The 15,075-nt window shown below is 59.6% G+C and overlaps 1 protein-coding gene and 1 pseudogene across 7 annotated transcripts in view; both read right to left on the reverse strand.

Annotated features, from left to right (window-relative positions):
• SLC41A3 (solute carrier family 41 member 3) overlaps positions 1–14,444 on the reverse strand; it is a 57,213-nt gene extending 42,769 nt beyond the window's left edge. For 5 of the 7 annotated variants that reach the window (XR_009505981.1, XM_059940553.1, XM_059940556.1 and 2 more), the window contains exon 1: positions 14,162–14,444. Coding sequence is in view for 5 of the 7 variants with exons in the window: in XM_059940553.1 (XP_059796536.1) it covers positions 14,162–14,416 (255 nt within the window). In the remaining 2 variants the exon portion in view is untranslated. Of the gene's footprint in view, positions 1–89; positions 205–2,221; positions 2,592–14,161 lie in introns of those variants that run through there. The other 2 variants (XM_059940554.1, XM_059940559.1) reach the window with 2 other exon arrangements.
• Positions 13,207–13,640, reverse strand: LOC132374219 (mitochondrial import receptor subunit TOM20 homolog; annotated as a pseudogene).
• Positions 14,445–15,075: the final 631 nt, after the last annotated feature.

Consider the following 15,075-nt stretch of genomic DNA (forward strand, 5'->3'; position numbering starts at 1 on the left):
GGCGGCCGCCCCCCTGCCCACACGCTCACCCCCTCCATGGTCTGCACACACGGGCCCCCTCGCCGGGACGTTCACTGCTGCTCACGCACCTTGGGAACGCCACCTCTGAGGTCCAGCAAAGCGTCTGCAGAGTCTCCGACCTGCCCCTCCTCCTTTGCTGCTTCCGCCCCCTCCCCGTTGTCTGCAGGGGGGCCCAACGGCCACCAGACACGCCCGCCAGGAAGGTCAGCTTCCGCTCAGGATTCAACCAAATTCGCTCAACAAACGAAGGAGGAACTGGATGACAGGTGGCTCTGTCCACCCGCCCGGCGCTCGGCTCTTGGCTACTCTGAGCAGCCAGCCTGTCTGGTTCAGCCCTGATCTGGGAAGAGTAATCACATGCGCTTTCACGGTCCCTGGTGCCCACGTGTGCATGTAAACCCCAAAAAGGTCTGGAATGACACACATGACTAGATAGTAAGGGACCTACTGCGACGGAGGCCGTGGTCAAAGAGGGCTTAACCTCTCTGCGATGCTTGTTCCATAAAAAGAAATACTTACACCTTACTTGTGTAACTGAAAAATAATTTTTTGAAGACACGAAACTGATACTCTGGCCACTTACTGGGCCTCAATCCCCAGGCCCAGAATCAGAGACTCCCGGCCCCAAAGAGCGTAGGTGAAACCTGCACCCAGCCAGGCACAGAGCTGCGCCGGGGACCGCCCACAAGGCGCGGCTGTCGGGCCAGGTGGTCTACCTCACTGCGGGCTCGGGAGCCCCGAGGCCCGGTGTGAATGGCTCCGGGCAGGCACCAGCCTGGGCACCGCTGGAGCCAGGAGCCCCCGTGATGTGGGCTTCCCTCTGGGAGCCCCAAGGCTGCCTCCTGCACTGCCGGGAGGGGTGAGCAGGGAGGTGGTGAGCACCGGAACCCAGTAAACGGAGGGCCCTTGACCCTCACGCACCCTGTCTGCAAAGTGGGGACGAGGAAAGGGCTGTGACGCCCAGAGCTGTTCCATCCTCCCAGTCGCTGGCCCCCCCGAAGCTGACGGCTCAAGGCCAGACCTGCAGACAGCCTCCCCCACGTCTGCTCTGGGCCCACCTCCCAGACGGAACCCGCACGCGGTCCGGAAGGGCACTGCACTCTCCAGCTGGACACCCTCCTGACCTGGCCCCGGGGCACCTCCGCTGATGGTCAGGCATGACCCCCTCTCCCCGCAGGGCCCCACCAAACCTCCTGGACTCTGCCGAGCTCTGGGCCGCCTGTTCTCGACACCGAGGCCCCATAGAAAGGGTCATGGGTGGGCAGGTCGGGGACACGAGGCCATGCTCCACGCAAGGTGCTGGGGAAGGTCAAGGAGGGAGATTCAGGGTGGACTCTCCCAGTGTCCGCAAGGCCCAGGGAGGGTGACAGACCCTGGGGCAACTCCAGGGGAAGCAGCAGACCGGAATCCGGGTCTCCAGCTGGCAGCACGCGAGGAAGTGCCCTGTCCACTGGGCAGGGCGGCCAGAGGCCACCCCGAGAACCTCATTCAGAGCCGGGTACCCGGGTGGGTGTCGGCCGCCCCCTCCAGCTCAGAGACAGGGGCACGGCGGGATGTGAGAGGTGACGGCCCCTCCCCCCGCATGCTCACGTACAGGCCCCAGCGGCTCGAGAACACACTAACTCCATAAGTGACCCAAACACGGCTCCCAGAGCCGACCCAGGGCATAAACAGACCCCCTGGGCCTCCCAGCAAACACCTCTCCTGATGGAGACCCCCGCGTCTGCATCCCCTTGTGCGCCTGGACCCCCGCCGCACTCAGGACCCTGTCCTCCCGCTGAGACCCCCCCCTCCGGAGATTCTGGGGCTGGAGGAGCGGTGCCCGGCACCCTCGCTCGGGCCAGCACACCCACCTCACGACGCTGCCCGGTTTGCAGGTGGAGAGACTGAGGCAGGATGCCTGAGCCCCTCGGGTGGGGAGGGACCGGCGGACAGGACTAGAGGCCCCCCAGGCCCTGCCTAATGGGTCTGCGTTTGCTGGAAGGAGAGTGGTTCGAGCTCCCAGGCTGAGGAGTCTCATGCAGGCTGACGGTGGAGGGTCGTCAGAAGCCTCTGTGACTCTCAGACACTGAGGTCCCAGGAGGACTCTCCTGCCAGCCCCCCGAGCCCGGCCCCCTGCCCGACCCAGGGGCCTGTCCTGTGTGTGATGCCTGGTCCCCCAGCCCAGGGCCCATGCTGCCCCTCGCCTTGCCATACGCACTTGGACGGTGTTCATCAGCAGGCCGGCCGTCACCATGCCGAGGCCAGACAGCGCAACGGGCACCACAACCTGGCCCACGATGGTGAAGGTGGTCTCGGGGAGGCCCCCGTGGGGGCAGCGGGTGAGCTCACAGCGGAAGCCTCGCAGCTTCGAGCCCTGAAAGCGGAGCTCCAGGTCCAGCTGGGTGACCACCATGGCCAGGCCGGTGACGCATTCCCTGGATGTCCAAGCCTGGGCACCCCCAACACCGGCCTCCGCCCACACCAGGACGTGTCTCCTAAGGAGTCCACCCGGGCAGAGCTGCCAGGCGCCCTGTGCTGTGGACAGTGTCCACTGCCCCTCGGCCGAGGGCCAGAGCCAACGGTGACGAACAAAGGCCGGGTGACTCAGCCTCGCTCAGGGCTCGGCCACTCCTGCTGTCCACTCCCCGAAGATCAGGTTCTCCTCCGAGAGTGGCTGCCGTGTCCGGTGGGACCTCCCTCGGCTGGCCTCCCACGAGGAGGCTCCCTGTCCCCTGGAGCGACCTTGACAGCGTCCAGCTGTCCGGCCCACGCTGGCTCGGGCTGGACCAGAGAGCCGGAGCCACGTGAGGCCTGGCCTTGGTGAGGCCGCATGGGGCCTGGGGACATCTCAGCCTGAAGAACCTGCTCCTTGGGCCAGGTCTGAGCCCCTGAGGACTGTCACCCCTCAAGGTCGAGAGGCCTGCAGGCCCCCAAGAAAGAAGCTGTGCCCTGCGGCCACTTGACCTAGGTGTCGAGGGGCTCACGGCCACAGGAAGAGGCTGTGTTCACAGAAAGAATGCAGCCCTGCTGTCTCTCAAAGGACAGAGACTTGTAAGGTGCTTCTTAGGGGCCCAGGCTCGCGCCAACAGAGGTTAGACCAGCCTTGAGCTGCCGTCCCGACCCCGACCCCGAGGAGAGGGGGTCTCTATGTGGAATAAATGAGTGTGTCCACTGTGCATGCCACAGGTGCCAGGGACAGTGTCCAGGCCTGAGGGCGGGCTGAGCAGGGTCAAGGCCAGAGCCAGCAGGAGCCCAAAGCCGAGGGCTGGATGCTCGCTCACACCTCTTGTGCACCTCGACCGGTTCCCCTCCTTCGGACAGTCCACCCCACGCCCAAGCCCAGCCCTCAGCCTGGAGTCCAGCCCTCAGCACCCTAGATCCCACTGGGCTGGCCAAGCCCGATTCCCTCCTCGCCAACTCCAGCCAGAGCCTGACGGCCGTTTCCCTCGCACCCACGATGTTTCACTGCATCTTTCCTCGCCCCCTTCACTTTCTCATGAAGCCCCTCCCAGGAGCCAGACAGAAGGAGCCCCACTTCCCAGCGAGGGCTGGGGTCAGTCGGCCCCTTGTGTGTGAGTGCAGGAGACGCTGCCCCCGTCCAGTTCTGGGCCCCGATCCTGGGGTCCTGACAGCTTCCACCGCCCACCTCTGGAGATGCTGGCGCTCGGGACCCCGCCACCCCACCGAGGAGAAGCTCGGGTGTGTTCTGGCTGCGGCCCCGTGAGCAGCCAGCGGCAGCCGTCCTGTCACAGGAGGGGACGGTCCTGGACTGTGTGTCCCACCAGCTGCTCGCTGAGTGGCGTCCAAATGAAAGATCTGAGATCAAACTGACAGCGGGCTTCCCGCCAGCCACAGAGTCAGGCGCGGTTTGCCGCAGAGCAGGAGCAAAGGGGACCTTCTCAGATAATGCAGCAACTCCTAACCTCCCTGCGCACCTCAGACTCTCCCTGAGCTTTCAGGCCACAGCCGACCCCCCGTGCCCTTTCACGTGCACACACGTCACACTCCGTCCATCACCAGACTCTCAAGGCACCCGCGGGCCACGCACCAGGAAGCAAAGGTCCCGATTTTGCAAATGAAAAGCTGACGGCCCCGCGAGGGTTTGCCCATGACCACCCCCCAGTGAGCCTCACAGGCGGGGCCAGGACCTTGGCCCCCGACCCCAGTGCCCACTGCCCTCGCTGCTGCCCACCTCTGAGGTGAGGGTCCATTTGTTCACACAGGAGTCTGAACCAGCAGGAGGCTGAGAGAAACAGCACATTTCTAAGGAGAGTGTGGCAGAAGTTGACGCGCCTAAGGCCGCTAGCTCGTTTAAGACAGACCCCTCTCAGCGGGCCCACTCTGGACGCTGGCTGCCCCAGTCCCCAGGCCCGCAGCTGGACCGGCCCCCCAACTAGCGATTTCTTTCTCCTGGCTTCAGCACCTCCTGTGATCTCTTTACAGTTTTAAATGCGGTCGAACGTCATAATACAACATAAAATCATACACAGTGGGTCCCTGAACTCTCATCAGGACAGAAGATGTGGAAATAGACAACCGCTTGCATGATTACATATGGGAAAGATCCCTAATTCAGCAGGTTATAAATCATTACAAAAATGTTTCTCATTTTTGTTTAAAAAATAATGAGAAATAAGTACACACACACACACACAAGCAGTGAACAATTCAGTAGGTTATATACCAAAATGCTAAAAGTGGGTACTTTTAGGTGGTGGGATCCTAAGTGACCTTTATTTCATAACTTTCTGTATATCTATTGTGATTATTTGCTTTTATAACCATCAAAAAATAAACTGTCACCAAAAACAAAAGATGCCATCGTGTGCGGAAGATTACTTTCCCATGCAACATGAGAACAAAATATGTCAACACAGCTCACTGGCTCACAGTCGAGGAGATTGGAAATGTGACTTTCACAGGAGCTCAGTAGCATAGTGGAAAGTCTCCAAGGGCCTGAGCTGGATTCTGGGGCTGTGCTGGGCCTCGGGAGGAATCTGGGTCAGATGCCAGGTGGCTCTGGGTGACCTTGAAGAGTCCCTGCCCTCCCCGGGCCTGTGACCACCTCCCGCCGCCCCACCAGAAGGGTCTCAGCTCACGCTACTCAGAGCCACCAGGCGCTCCGGACACGGGAGCCCAGCCCCTGCGCACCCAGAGCTGCGGCGTCAGAACCCCCCCAACCCCTCAACTTGCGGGACAGTTAGGAGGGGCCGCGGAGGGCGGGTGCACGGCCGGTCCTCATGTCAGTCTCGGGGTCCTCGGTGGGAACAGCTTTTTTCCCAGGAGCACACCTTCCCAACGGCCTCCCGCCCTCTCGCGGGTCACCTTGAGCCTGGGCTGGTTCTGAGCGAAACGGTCACTCTTAAAGGCCTGAATCCCCCCACCCTGTTGAGGTCCCAGAGATCAAGGCAGTTATGTCCTCAGCAACAGGAAAGGTCGTCTTCATTTTTGCTTCCAACTCGGCCGGCAGAGGCACCTGCTGGTGACCACGTGGGACCGAGTGCCCCCGCCCCGGCCGACTAGCCCCCTCGCCACGCAGGCCTCAGCCCAGAGCCCCCTCCTCAGGGACGCCTTCCCGGCATCCCCCTCAAGGCTGCTCCAGCCATCACCCAGCTCTGCCCCTTCGTTTCCCCGTAGCCCTTGCCGCGGCCTAACCCCGACTCACGCCCCTGTCGCTCCCTGCTCGGCCGTGACGGCCAAGAGCAGGCCCGGCACCCCGTCCACCGCGGCATCCAGCACAGCGCTGGCCCGTGGCCCACGCGTGTGCTGTGTGGACGAACAAACAAGCAGCATTATAGAAGCAGACAGAAAGAGACCCATCAGCCTTCCAAGAGTTGAGCCGTGTAGGGCCCACATTATTCCTATGATGTGCTGCCTGGACACCTGGTAAAGCCAGCAGGGCCTGGAGCAGCCCCACTGCCGCCGCCCCGACCCCCGAGGAGCCCACGGAACACAAACGAGTCAGTCACAGCCCCACGGGAACCGGTACGTGAACCTACAATGCCCGCCAGCACAGCCTCTGGCAGCTGGCGCTCCTGGGCGCAGCCCTGAGGGCCCCACGTGGGAGGCACGCCCTCCCCCGGGCCTGGTGCGCGGGGCTGATGAACTCTGCGCTCACCTGTCCAGGCGCAGGTCCCTCAAGAGGAGGCCGTCACTGCAGCTGGCGTCACGAACAGGACGGCCGCCCCTGACGGCGCACGCCCGGCAGCCTCACCAGCTGCTTTCTGCTGACTGACCAGCTCCCGACACGGTGAAGGCCGCCGGGGACGGAGCCCCGCTGGCCGGCTTGTGCGCGAGCCGCCCCGGGGTCACCACCTCCCCGAGGCCGGAACGACTGTGAACGGACCATATCAGGCACCCCTGCTGCCAGCCTGACTTACAAATTGGCTGACGAAAGGGGACCCCGTGGCACCCCCTTCCCCGGTTAAAATAGTTAATGCGGCCCAACGCAGCCCACCACGTTGAGACTGGCCCTTGGGGTTGAACCTGGTCTCGCGAGGCCTACTGAGGGAAGGGGGTACCCGCTGCTCTCCACTTGACCGCCCAGCTCTGTTCTTAAACCTGGCAGAGACAAACCGCCTCGCAGTGGTGACCGCAGCCGTAAAGCTGGGGCCCCGTGCTGTGGGCCCCACACCCAACACCTATCCCATCGGGACACTGACCGCACCCAGGCGGCAGCCGGTAAACGCTGTGCCTGCAGATCCGGCTAGCACGCCCCGCTCAGCGCCCACTTCAGCACTCTCGGCGTGCCGACCTTCGCTTCTCCCAGGCGGACCTGCCGCCGCAGGCTCTCTGCAGGTCGGGCCTTTGCTGCACCTTCCGCGGGGCTGGCGGTACACGATGGCCGCCCCTCCACAGACTCACGGGACACCTTCCCTGAGACACCCGAACACTCACAAAGGAGCCCCCCCCCAAAGAGGATGGGCCGCCACGGCCCTCGCAGGGCGAGCCTCCCCTCGCTCAGACCCCTAAGGCCCTCTGCTCACCGGGAGCAGCCCATCCTGACGTGCAAACACAGCCCAGCACCTGTGCGGGCTTTGTGGATTCTGGAGGTGACCGTCTTCACGTGCAAAGTTTACTCCGCCCATTTAGGCCGTACTTGCCAAGCAGCCTGCCTTGAACGGGCCCCTCCGACAAGAAGCTCCATTAGAGCCGGCAAGCACCCCCACTGGGCCCCAGAGACGCCTCCGCTGAAGAGAACCCTCAAGAGCCTCCGGAGCCCCTGGACCACTGAGGGCTTTAAGCTGACGCCAGAAACTTCCCCCGGCCTGCGCCGCCCACCAGCTGAGCCACGACGCAGGTACACGCCCTGCTCTCCTGGGAAGGGGGCCCTCGCAGACCTGCTGGGACCCTCGCAGCCCGGCTGCCCGTGGGCCTTGGGAGGCACGGCGACCAAGGAGGGCAGCCTCAATTTGGGGCGGGGAGCCAACCCTGGGCCCCTGGCACCTCCCACCCACAGGGGGCGGCCTCCCTGTCCTGAGTCAGATGCCACAGACCAGAGGAGGTGACCCCCAAACCTGGGCTCCTGGGAGTCCCCAAGATCAACTGGGTGGGCCCAGTGGGGTCTATGCACTTCGTGGGTGTCACGGTGGCGCTCAGCGGAGGTCACCACCCTCCCGTCCTGACCGGATGTTCCTGGTGCAGGACCCGAGCCACCCAGCGGTCAGCACAGGTGCCCGACCTCCAGGCAGCGCCTCAGCACCGGCCGCCCGGCTCTGCGCCTTTTAGATGCCTGGGCCACTGCCTAAGGGCCGTCTCGTTTAGGGAAGGAGCTCTGGGAACCCCGCCTCCCGGACACTCCAAACACACAGGGCGACAGATGTGTCTGCCTGCACTAAGGCCACAGGCCTGCTGGGACCCTCGTCCTTCCACTTCTCATGGGGACAGCCACCCCCCTGCCCCCCCCCCCCCGAGGCCGGCGCTGAGCCGAGGGCACAGCGGCCCTCCCACAGCTCCTGCTCAGTGCCAAGGCAGCAAGAGGAGCCCTGGCGTCAGCACTGCCGCAGGTACTGGCGAACGCGGACTCGCCCTGGGGGGAGGCACACCCACACCGGCCCCTCAATCGCCTTTACTGGCCACCAAGGGGCCCCCGTAAGTTCTGCGTCCCGTCAAGAGCCCACTCCCTGGAGGTCCCGGTCAGCACCGGGTCTAGGCTGGTATCAGGGCGTCCAGGGTCAGTGGGGTGCAAGGCCGTGCGCGGCTGTGGCATGGGGGGAGCGGGGGCCCCGAGCGGCCTCCACTCCGTGCCTGAGGGTAAGGAGCCCTTCATACCCGGGGGCAGCGGGCAGCAGGCTCGGGCGCCCACCCCAGCCGGCTCACCTGCGCCCAGCGCTGCCCCGAAGGCCCTCCCTGGCTGTGAGCGCTCAGCACGGCCAGTGCTGTGTGCTCGGCCGCCCCCCACCCCGGGGCAGGAGGTGATGCACAGGCTGACCTCACCCCTGTGTCACCCAGCCCAGCCTCAGCTTCTTCCCTCAGCTCTCACCCCCCGCCTCGGCCCTCTAGCCGCCCGCTTGCCCTCCCAGCCTCTCCAGGCCACCCCGCGCCTTTGCTAAGGCGTGACCCCTGCAGGACCCTCCCTCCCTCCCCTTACGCCCACCCGCCCTCGGGGCCCGGGGCTTCTGGCCCCTCTGCAGACCAGCTCAGTGTCCGCAGACGGCCAGCCTGAACTCTCGCTGCGCGCAATGCAGAGCGCAGACGCACGACAGAGTGGGGCTTCCTCCTTCCCGAGAGGCGCCCTCTGACCTGTGGCCTGTGTGGCCTGCAGGGGCCTGGGGGGCAGGGCAGCTGCATGAAGGGCAGCCGCTGTCGCTGAGGAGGACGCAGGCTCAGACCCTCGAAAGAGAGTGTGTTAATCTAACTACAGAAAAAAGTACACGCACAGCAAAAACCCACCAAAACCAATGTCAAAAGATAAATGGAAAAATGGGAAACATATTTACAATCCGTATCACAATGGAAGGGCCAACTTCCTTAAGATGTAAAGAGCCCCGAAGTATCAATACAGAAACAAAAACCACTCCTCAGAAATACGGACAAAGGACATATCCAAAGATACTCAACCTCACTCACTCCTGATGAGAAATGCAAATCCCACTACAGTGAACACCGCTGGCGGTCCCAGTGACGGCCTCCGGGGATCCCGGCCTCTGAACCACGACCCCCAGGGTGAACTGACCTCAGGGACTTGACGCGTCCGGTAGCCGGCAAAGACGCTGCTCCTGGGACCCATCTCGCTAGCAGACGGTCTCCTTCTCCGACCCCACACCTGGATGAAGCTGCCATGCTGGACATGCCCGAGGGGAAGGGATGAAGGCCTCAGCACGCGGACCCCTCGGCTGCAGCATCACGACACCTGAAGCCGAAACCCAGCTCTGCTGACGGCTGTCCCACAGCAGCCGTGGGGCACAAGGGCTGCTTAAGCTCCGAGCCCCGGGACAGCTCACTCCCTGGAGCAGAGGCCACAGCGTACAGTGTACGATCCACTGCCAGGTCGTGAAAGATCACAGAGGCTGAAGATACACCGTTAAGGGAGGTGGGAGCAGCCCCACGTCTATCATGGTTACGGACGCCTATGCCCTTTGACCCAGCAGCTCTACCTGCAGCAATCCGTCCCACTCCTTCACCCAGACGTGTAAAGAACGTGGCGCTGTCAGCAGTGCTGCTCTAAGTTGTTAAGGGCTGACTTGTGTGCCCCTCTCCCCAGTCCCCAGCATCTCAGAATGGGACTGCATTTGGAGACGGAAAGCTGGAAGTAGGGGGGTGGCCCAGATCCAATAGGTCCTTATAGTCAGAGGAGACGCGGACACAGACACACACAGGGACGACCACGTGAGGACACAGGGAGGAGGCGGCCGTCTACACGCCAAGGAGAGAGGCCCCGCCGACGCCTGGATCTCAGACATCCAGCCTCCAGGACGGGAGAATAAATGTCTGTTGTTTAAAGCACCCCATCTGTGGTACTTTGTTACAGCAGCCCGAGCAAACTAACATAGTTGTGAAACTTAAACAAACATCAGAGGAAAAATGGTGAATAAACTCTGATATGTCTGCCTAATGGGATACTGAACGACCATGAAAAAAAAGGAAGCTCTTGGGACTTCCCTGGTGGTCCAGTGGTAAAGAATCTGCCTTCCATTGCAGGGGACGCAGGTTCCATCCCTGGTCAGGGAACTAAGAACCCACATGCCACGTAGCAACTAAGCCCGCGCGCCACAACTACTGAGCTTGTGCGCCTCAACTAGAGAGCCCACACCCTCTGGAGCCCGCGTGCCACAACTAGAGAAAACCCGCACACCACAACTAGAGAGAAGCCTGTGTGCTGCAACTAAGACCCAACGCAGCCAAAAATAAATACAATAAAAATACATAAATAATAAATCTTTTTTAAAAAAAGGAAGCTCAACATATTTACAAAGAATAACCTCTGAGACACACTGTAAAGCGAAAAAAGCAAAACACACGACAGTTTGTATGTGCCGCCACGCGGGTAAAAGGCTGAGAGGAATGCACAGAGGCAGACGAGAGGTGCAGCTCCTGGCTGCCCTGGAGAAGCGAGAGCCTGGGGACAGGCAGGCAGCACGCCCTGTCCCCGTGCACATGCTGACCTTTCGGGCACCTGAATGCTTTACTTTTCCAGGAAAACAAATGGATTTAAAAAAAAAAAGTGCAGCCTCTGGGCTCAGGGAGTCTCATTCAACCGAGGAGGTAGAGGCCAACGCCCCGGGAAGTGATGTCGGGGGCGGCGTCCCAGGAAAGGCTCCTAGGGACCCGGGAGGGGGAAGAGGAGACCGGGGAGGGGAGGCCCAGGTGAGGCCGCGGAGCAGCAGGACCCACCCCTCGGACCACGACTTAGGCCCGCTCATCACGCTGTTCCAGCCCCTCTGCCTACATGTGGCTTCCGTCTGGCCGGGGAGAGGCTGGGGAGCTAGTCCCCGGGGAAGTTTCCTTGCACTTGAGGAGGAACCAGAACACGGCCTGCTTTTCTCCCTCTGGACACGACGTGCCTCTAGGACAAAGCTGACCTGTGGAGGCTGACCAGCAGGATTTGGGAAGACGCCGGGTCCTCGGACACATTGTTGGCTGGTGGTGACACCACTTTCCAACCCCGGAATCGCCCTATCCTGGAAACCTCGTTTTGGGAGATGACGTATTTTCTTCTTACTTAACCCACTGTAAGTCGGGTTTTCTGGTACCTGTGGCTGCAACCATCCTGATACAGCCAGGTGAGCCCAGGATGTTTGGATGCATTTTAGGAGCTTGGGAGCTTTATCCCAGAGGCAGTAGGCAAGTGCACAGACATTTAAAGCTTGCGGAGAGCTGCATCGTGGGGCTGCTTGGCTGGGCCCCGCCCCCAGGCATGGGGAGAAAACACTAGAACAGGTATCTCTAATTCTTATCTGAGTTGCAGCTTTTGTATAAGTTCTTAAACATCAGCACAGAACTACCTGTGATGGAGTATCGACGAGAATAAGAACGTCGGCCACGAACCCTCATGGGCGAGGCCCAAGTCCAAGGCCCCGGCACCGCGTGTCACAGCCCCCCCGGGAGCCCGACCTGGGCAGTTCTCCCTTAGCTCTGGTTTATGAGGAGAAAACCAGGAACACAGGGCGGCCTGTGCCAGTGACAAAGGTCAGACGCAAACCCAGCTGGTTCTGCTCTGGACTCTGGGCTCCAAGCCACACGGTGTTCTGTTACCTGCCGCTCCAAGTGCAACTTATAAACCAGCGTGTGTGTGCAGAGGACTTATACATACTTGTGTGTAAATATACAGACATACATATATCAACCAATGTGTGTATAAATATGCACACGTACGTGACCTACACACGCGTGTCCGTATGTATCAGTGAGCACGTGTGCGTGTGCAGGGGATACATGCTCGGTGGTGTTATACTGAACACACAATGAAATAGGCTTTTTGAAAATCGCGGCACAGAGAACAGACTTCAGGGAGACAGAGTCAGCAGGGTGGCGAGGAGGGTGGCGAGGAGGCTGGCGGTCTTCAGGCGGAAGAGGGAATTCTTGGGGGAGGTCTGCGGCATGTGAACTTCTGGGACACGGAAGCCAGGCCCCAAGGTGCTCTGGAGGCTACAGCGGTGTGACTCACCACCGGGTAAAGAAGGATATGGGGCCGCAGGGCACCAGGTCACTGGAGGAAGGAGAGGGCTGAGGGGTCTGGGGATCACAGAGACCAAACGGGGGCCTGGGGCTGAGTCACACCAGGGCAGGGACTCTGGCGTGACACATAGCCATGCTGGGGCCTGAGCAGGTCCGGGAGGAACCTGGGAGGGCAGCTGGCCGTCACCAGTGCTGTGACGCCACGAGGAACCGGACTGCAGGGGCTGGAAGGGTCACTGAGGACCCCAGGTGGCAGGGGAGGGGCAGGCAGGTAGCAGAGTGAAGTGGGTGCAGACCGAGGGATGGTGGGGACCGTGGACACCGAGAGGGCAGTGACCACTAACTGTGGCTGTGAGGGAATGTGGGTCCAGTGTTGGAAGAGTTGCCAGATTTTCAAGGGAAAACAGGAACTTGAATTTTTATGTGACATCTCTTGATTTTTAAGTGTTGGTCTTAAAAATTTTAAAGCACGAGCCTTACAGCTAAGTGGCAGACTGCGACTCAAACCCCGACTAGTTCCAAATCAGTGAGGGGCAGGCCCAAGTTCCCCGGGCACGGAGCGCCTGCAGCAAGAGGTGCAGAGGCGGCCGCCCTCCCGGCTCACCATTCCAGACAGTCTGTGTTCTCAGCTCCTTGCCAACCAACAGCGACGACCTGGCCACTAATGGCTTCAAGTATTCTTAGGTACCACGCTCTTCCAGGGAGGACTTCTGCCGATCATGCTGATGGAGGAATGGGGCTTTTGATACTCAAAGAACAAGAAAGGGATGGTACACTGGTAGCTTTGTTGTCTGATGGGTAACTCCCAGTTCCTCACGCTATGGGGCTCTGTTAGAGTGTAAATCAAGGGGCCTACCTCCCCTCATAGGGCGACGACAAGAGAAGTCAAGCTGCCGAGCAGAGAATGTCATCCCTCAGGAAGCACTAATTGGAACAGGAGTGGACACTTGACAGCAGGGTCAACTTTTGCAGACTGATGTGGATCTTGACCAAGAAGTCTCTCTCTCTCTCTTCTTCATCTTTTTTGTTTTTTTAAAGATTTTAAAAATATTTTTTAATTGAGATGATTATGTTGATATTTGTTTCTCATTCCACATCATCTTCAGCCAAGCTCTGAGCACTTCCAATCCTCTAATTGTTGGGAGCTTAGTCAGAAGCCTCTGGAACACTGGTGGTGGAAGAGTTTGCTGCAACACTTGCAGTAACTGCTGTGGCTGTCCACACACAGCAACTGCGTTTGTCAAATGGTCCACACCCTTCTCATATTCACCTTGAGCTAGTAACTCTTCACCAAGCTGTATTTCTTTGAGGAAGAATTTCTGAACGGCTTCAGCATCTTTAAGGTCAGGTAACTTGGAAAGTGCAGCTCTCTCCTTGGAAAGCTTCTGTTTCTTTCTTTGTTCTCGCAGCCTGTTCTTGAAGTTGGGGTCACTCTGCCTCTTGCGGTCGAAGTAAATGCAGGACCCGATGAAAAGGGCCCTGCGCACGCTGGCGGCAACGGCGCTGCTCCGGCCCTCCATCTCCTCTCCAATGAGGAGTGGGGTCGGCGGCGGTGGGGCCCGCAATGAAGCCGCTGGCCTAGAACCCTCCGAGCGGACTGCGCCACTCTGCCCCGACACCCGCAGCGAGGGACGCGGAAAGCTTTTTTTTTTTAAGAGCACACTTACAAAGGATTGACTGCCAAGGGCCACCCTCCCCTCTAAGTACAGAATCTTGCCTGAAAATGAAACGGAGCTGACAGATAAAGAGCCAGTAACCTGATACCATTTAAGCACTTGGATCATGCCAGGTCTGAAATCCAGCCCCTCAGATATTTCAATTGTATGAGCTAATAACTGTCTCTTAAAGCTTAACCTGGGCTAAAGTTAGTCTCTGACATCAGTAACTAAAAGAATCTTGCCAAAATTATAGAAAAATGATATTTGAGAAGAGAAGGTCTTGCCCCTTGTCCCCAGGCTGGACACAATGTGTACCTGCCTACTCCCCAGGCTGACATTAGACAGTACCCCACCCCCACCATCCCCATTTAGTCCCCTCTTACCTGGAAATAGTTCAAAAGGATGCCTGCCCCAGACAGTCCCAGGCCTGCAAACAGGAAGGGCACTGTCACCTGGAGGCCAATGGACAAGGTGGTCTCCCTGCTGAGCTCAGGCCCCAGGGGTTTAGGGGCCACCCTTTGGCTCTCAGGGACACTCAGCAGTCCATCTTCCGAGGCTTCAGGGAGTCTTCCTGTGCTGAGGCCGTGCAGCAGGCCCAGCTCCTCTGGCCTCCGCTGTCGGGTCTCCGTCCCGTCCATCTGAGTACAGCTGAGCCCCTGGCAGCCTTAATCTGGGAGACATAAAGCAACAGGGGTTGTAGGGCAGAGTTCCTGACCCCCATGGGGCTGACAGCCTGTAGGTTTTCACACCCTTCTGTCCAGCAGAGGCTGCATCATTCTGGCTAATCCACAGCCCTTCCCTTGGAGCCTGCTCCACATGGCCTCCTGCAACCCGGATTTACAACAGTCTTTAATTTAATATGCACATGTTTGGGGAAAAAGTACATACAGAAGTGAACGTTAAATATATATGAACTGCAGTCAGCAAAACTGGAGGTATTAGGACTTCTGAAAATTCTTTCCTCCATAAAAGCACAAGAGAACTGACAAAAACTGTCAGAATCTTCTTTTTCAGAACTATGGATATTAATCAAAGGCTTGCAGCAACACATTTCTTCAAGAAAAAATGCTGAATCTCAGCACAAACAGTCACAGAGTGATGCCCACGATGTTTGTCATGTTTTAACTTGCCTTAGTCCCATCCGCTGCTCTCCAGCTCTGCAGCAGCCTTAAAAACCAACTGCCTGGAAAGATCAGAATGGGCCAGAGCTTTTTCAAAGCCTCGTTCCCAAAGAACTGTCACTATTGGACATCAGGTAGCTCACTAGAAGATGCCAGCTGCAGACTCTCTGTATTTC

Source organism: Balaenoptera ricei, chromosome 11 (assembly GCF_028023285.1).
Source record: "Balaenoptera ricei isolate mBalRic1 chromosome 11, mBalRic1.hap2, whole genome shotgun sequence".
NCBI lineage: Eukaryota > Metazoa > Chordata > Mammalia > Artiodactyla > Balaenopteridae > Balaenoptera > Balaenoptera ricei.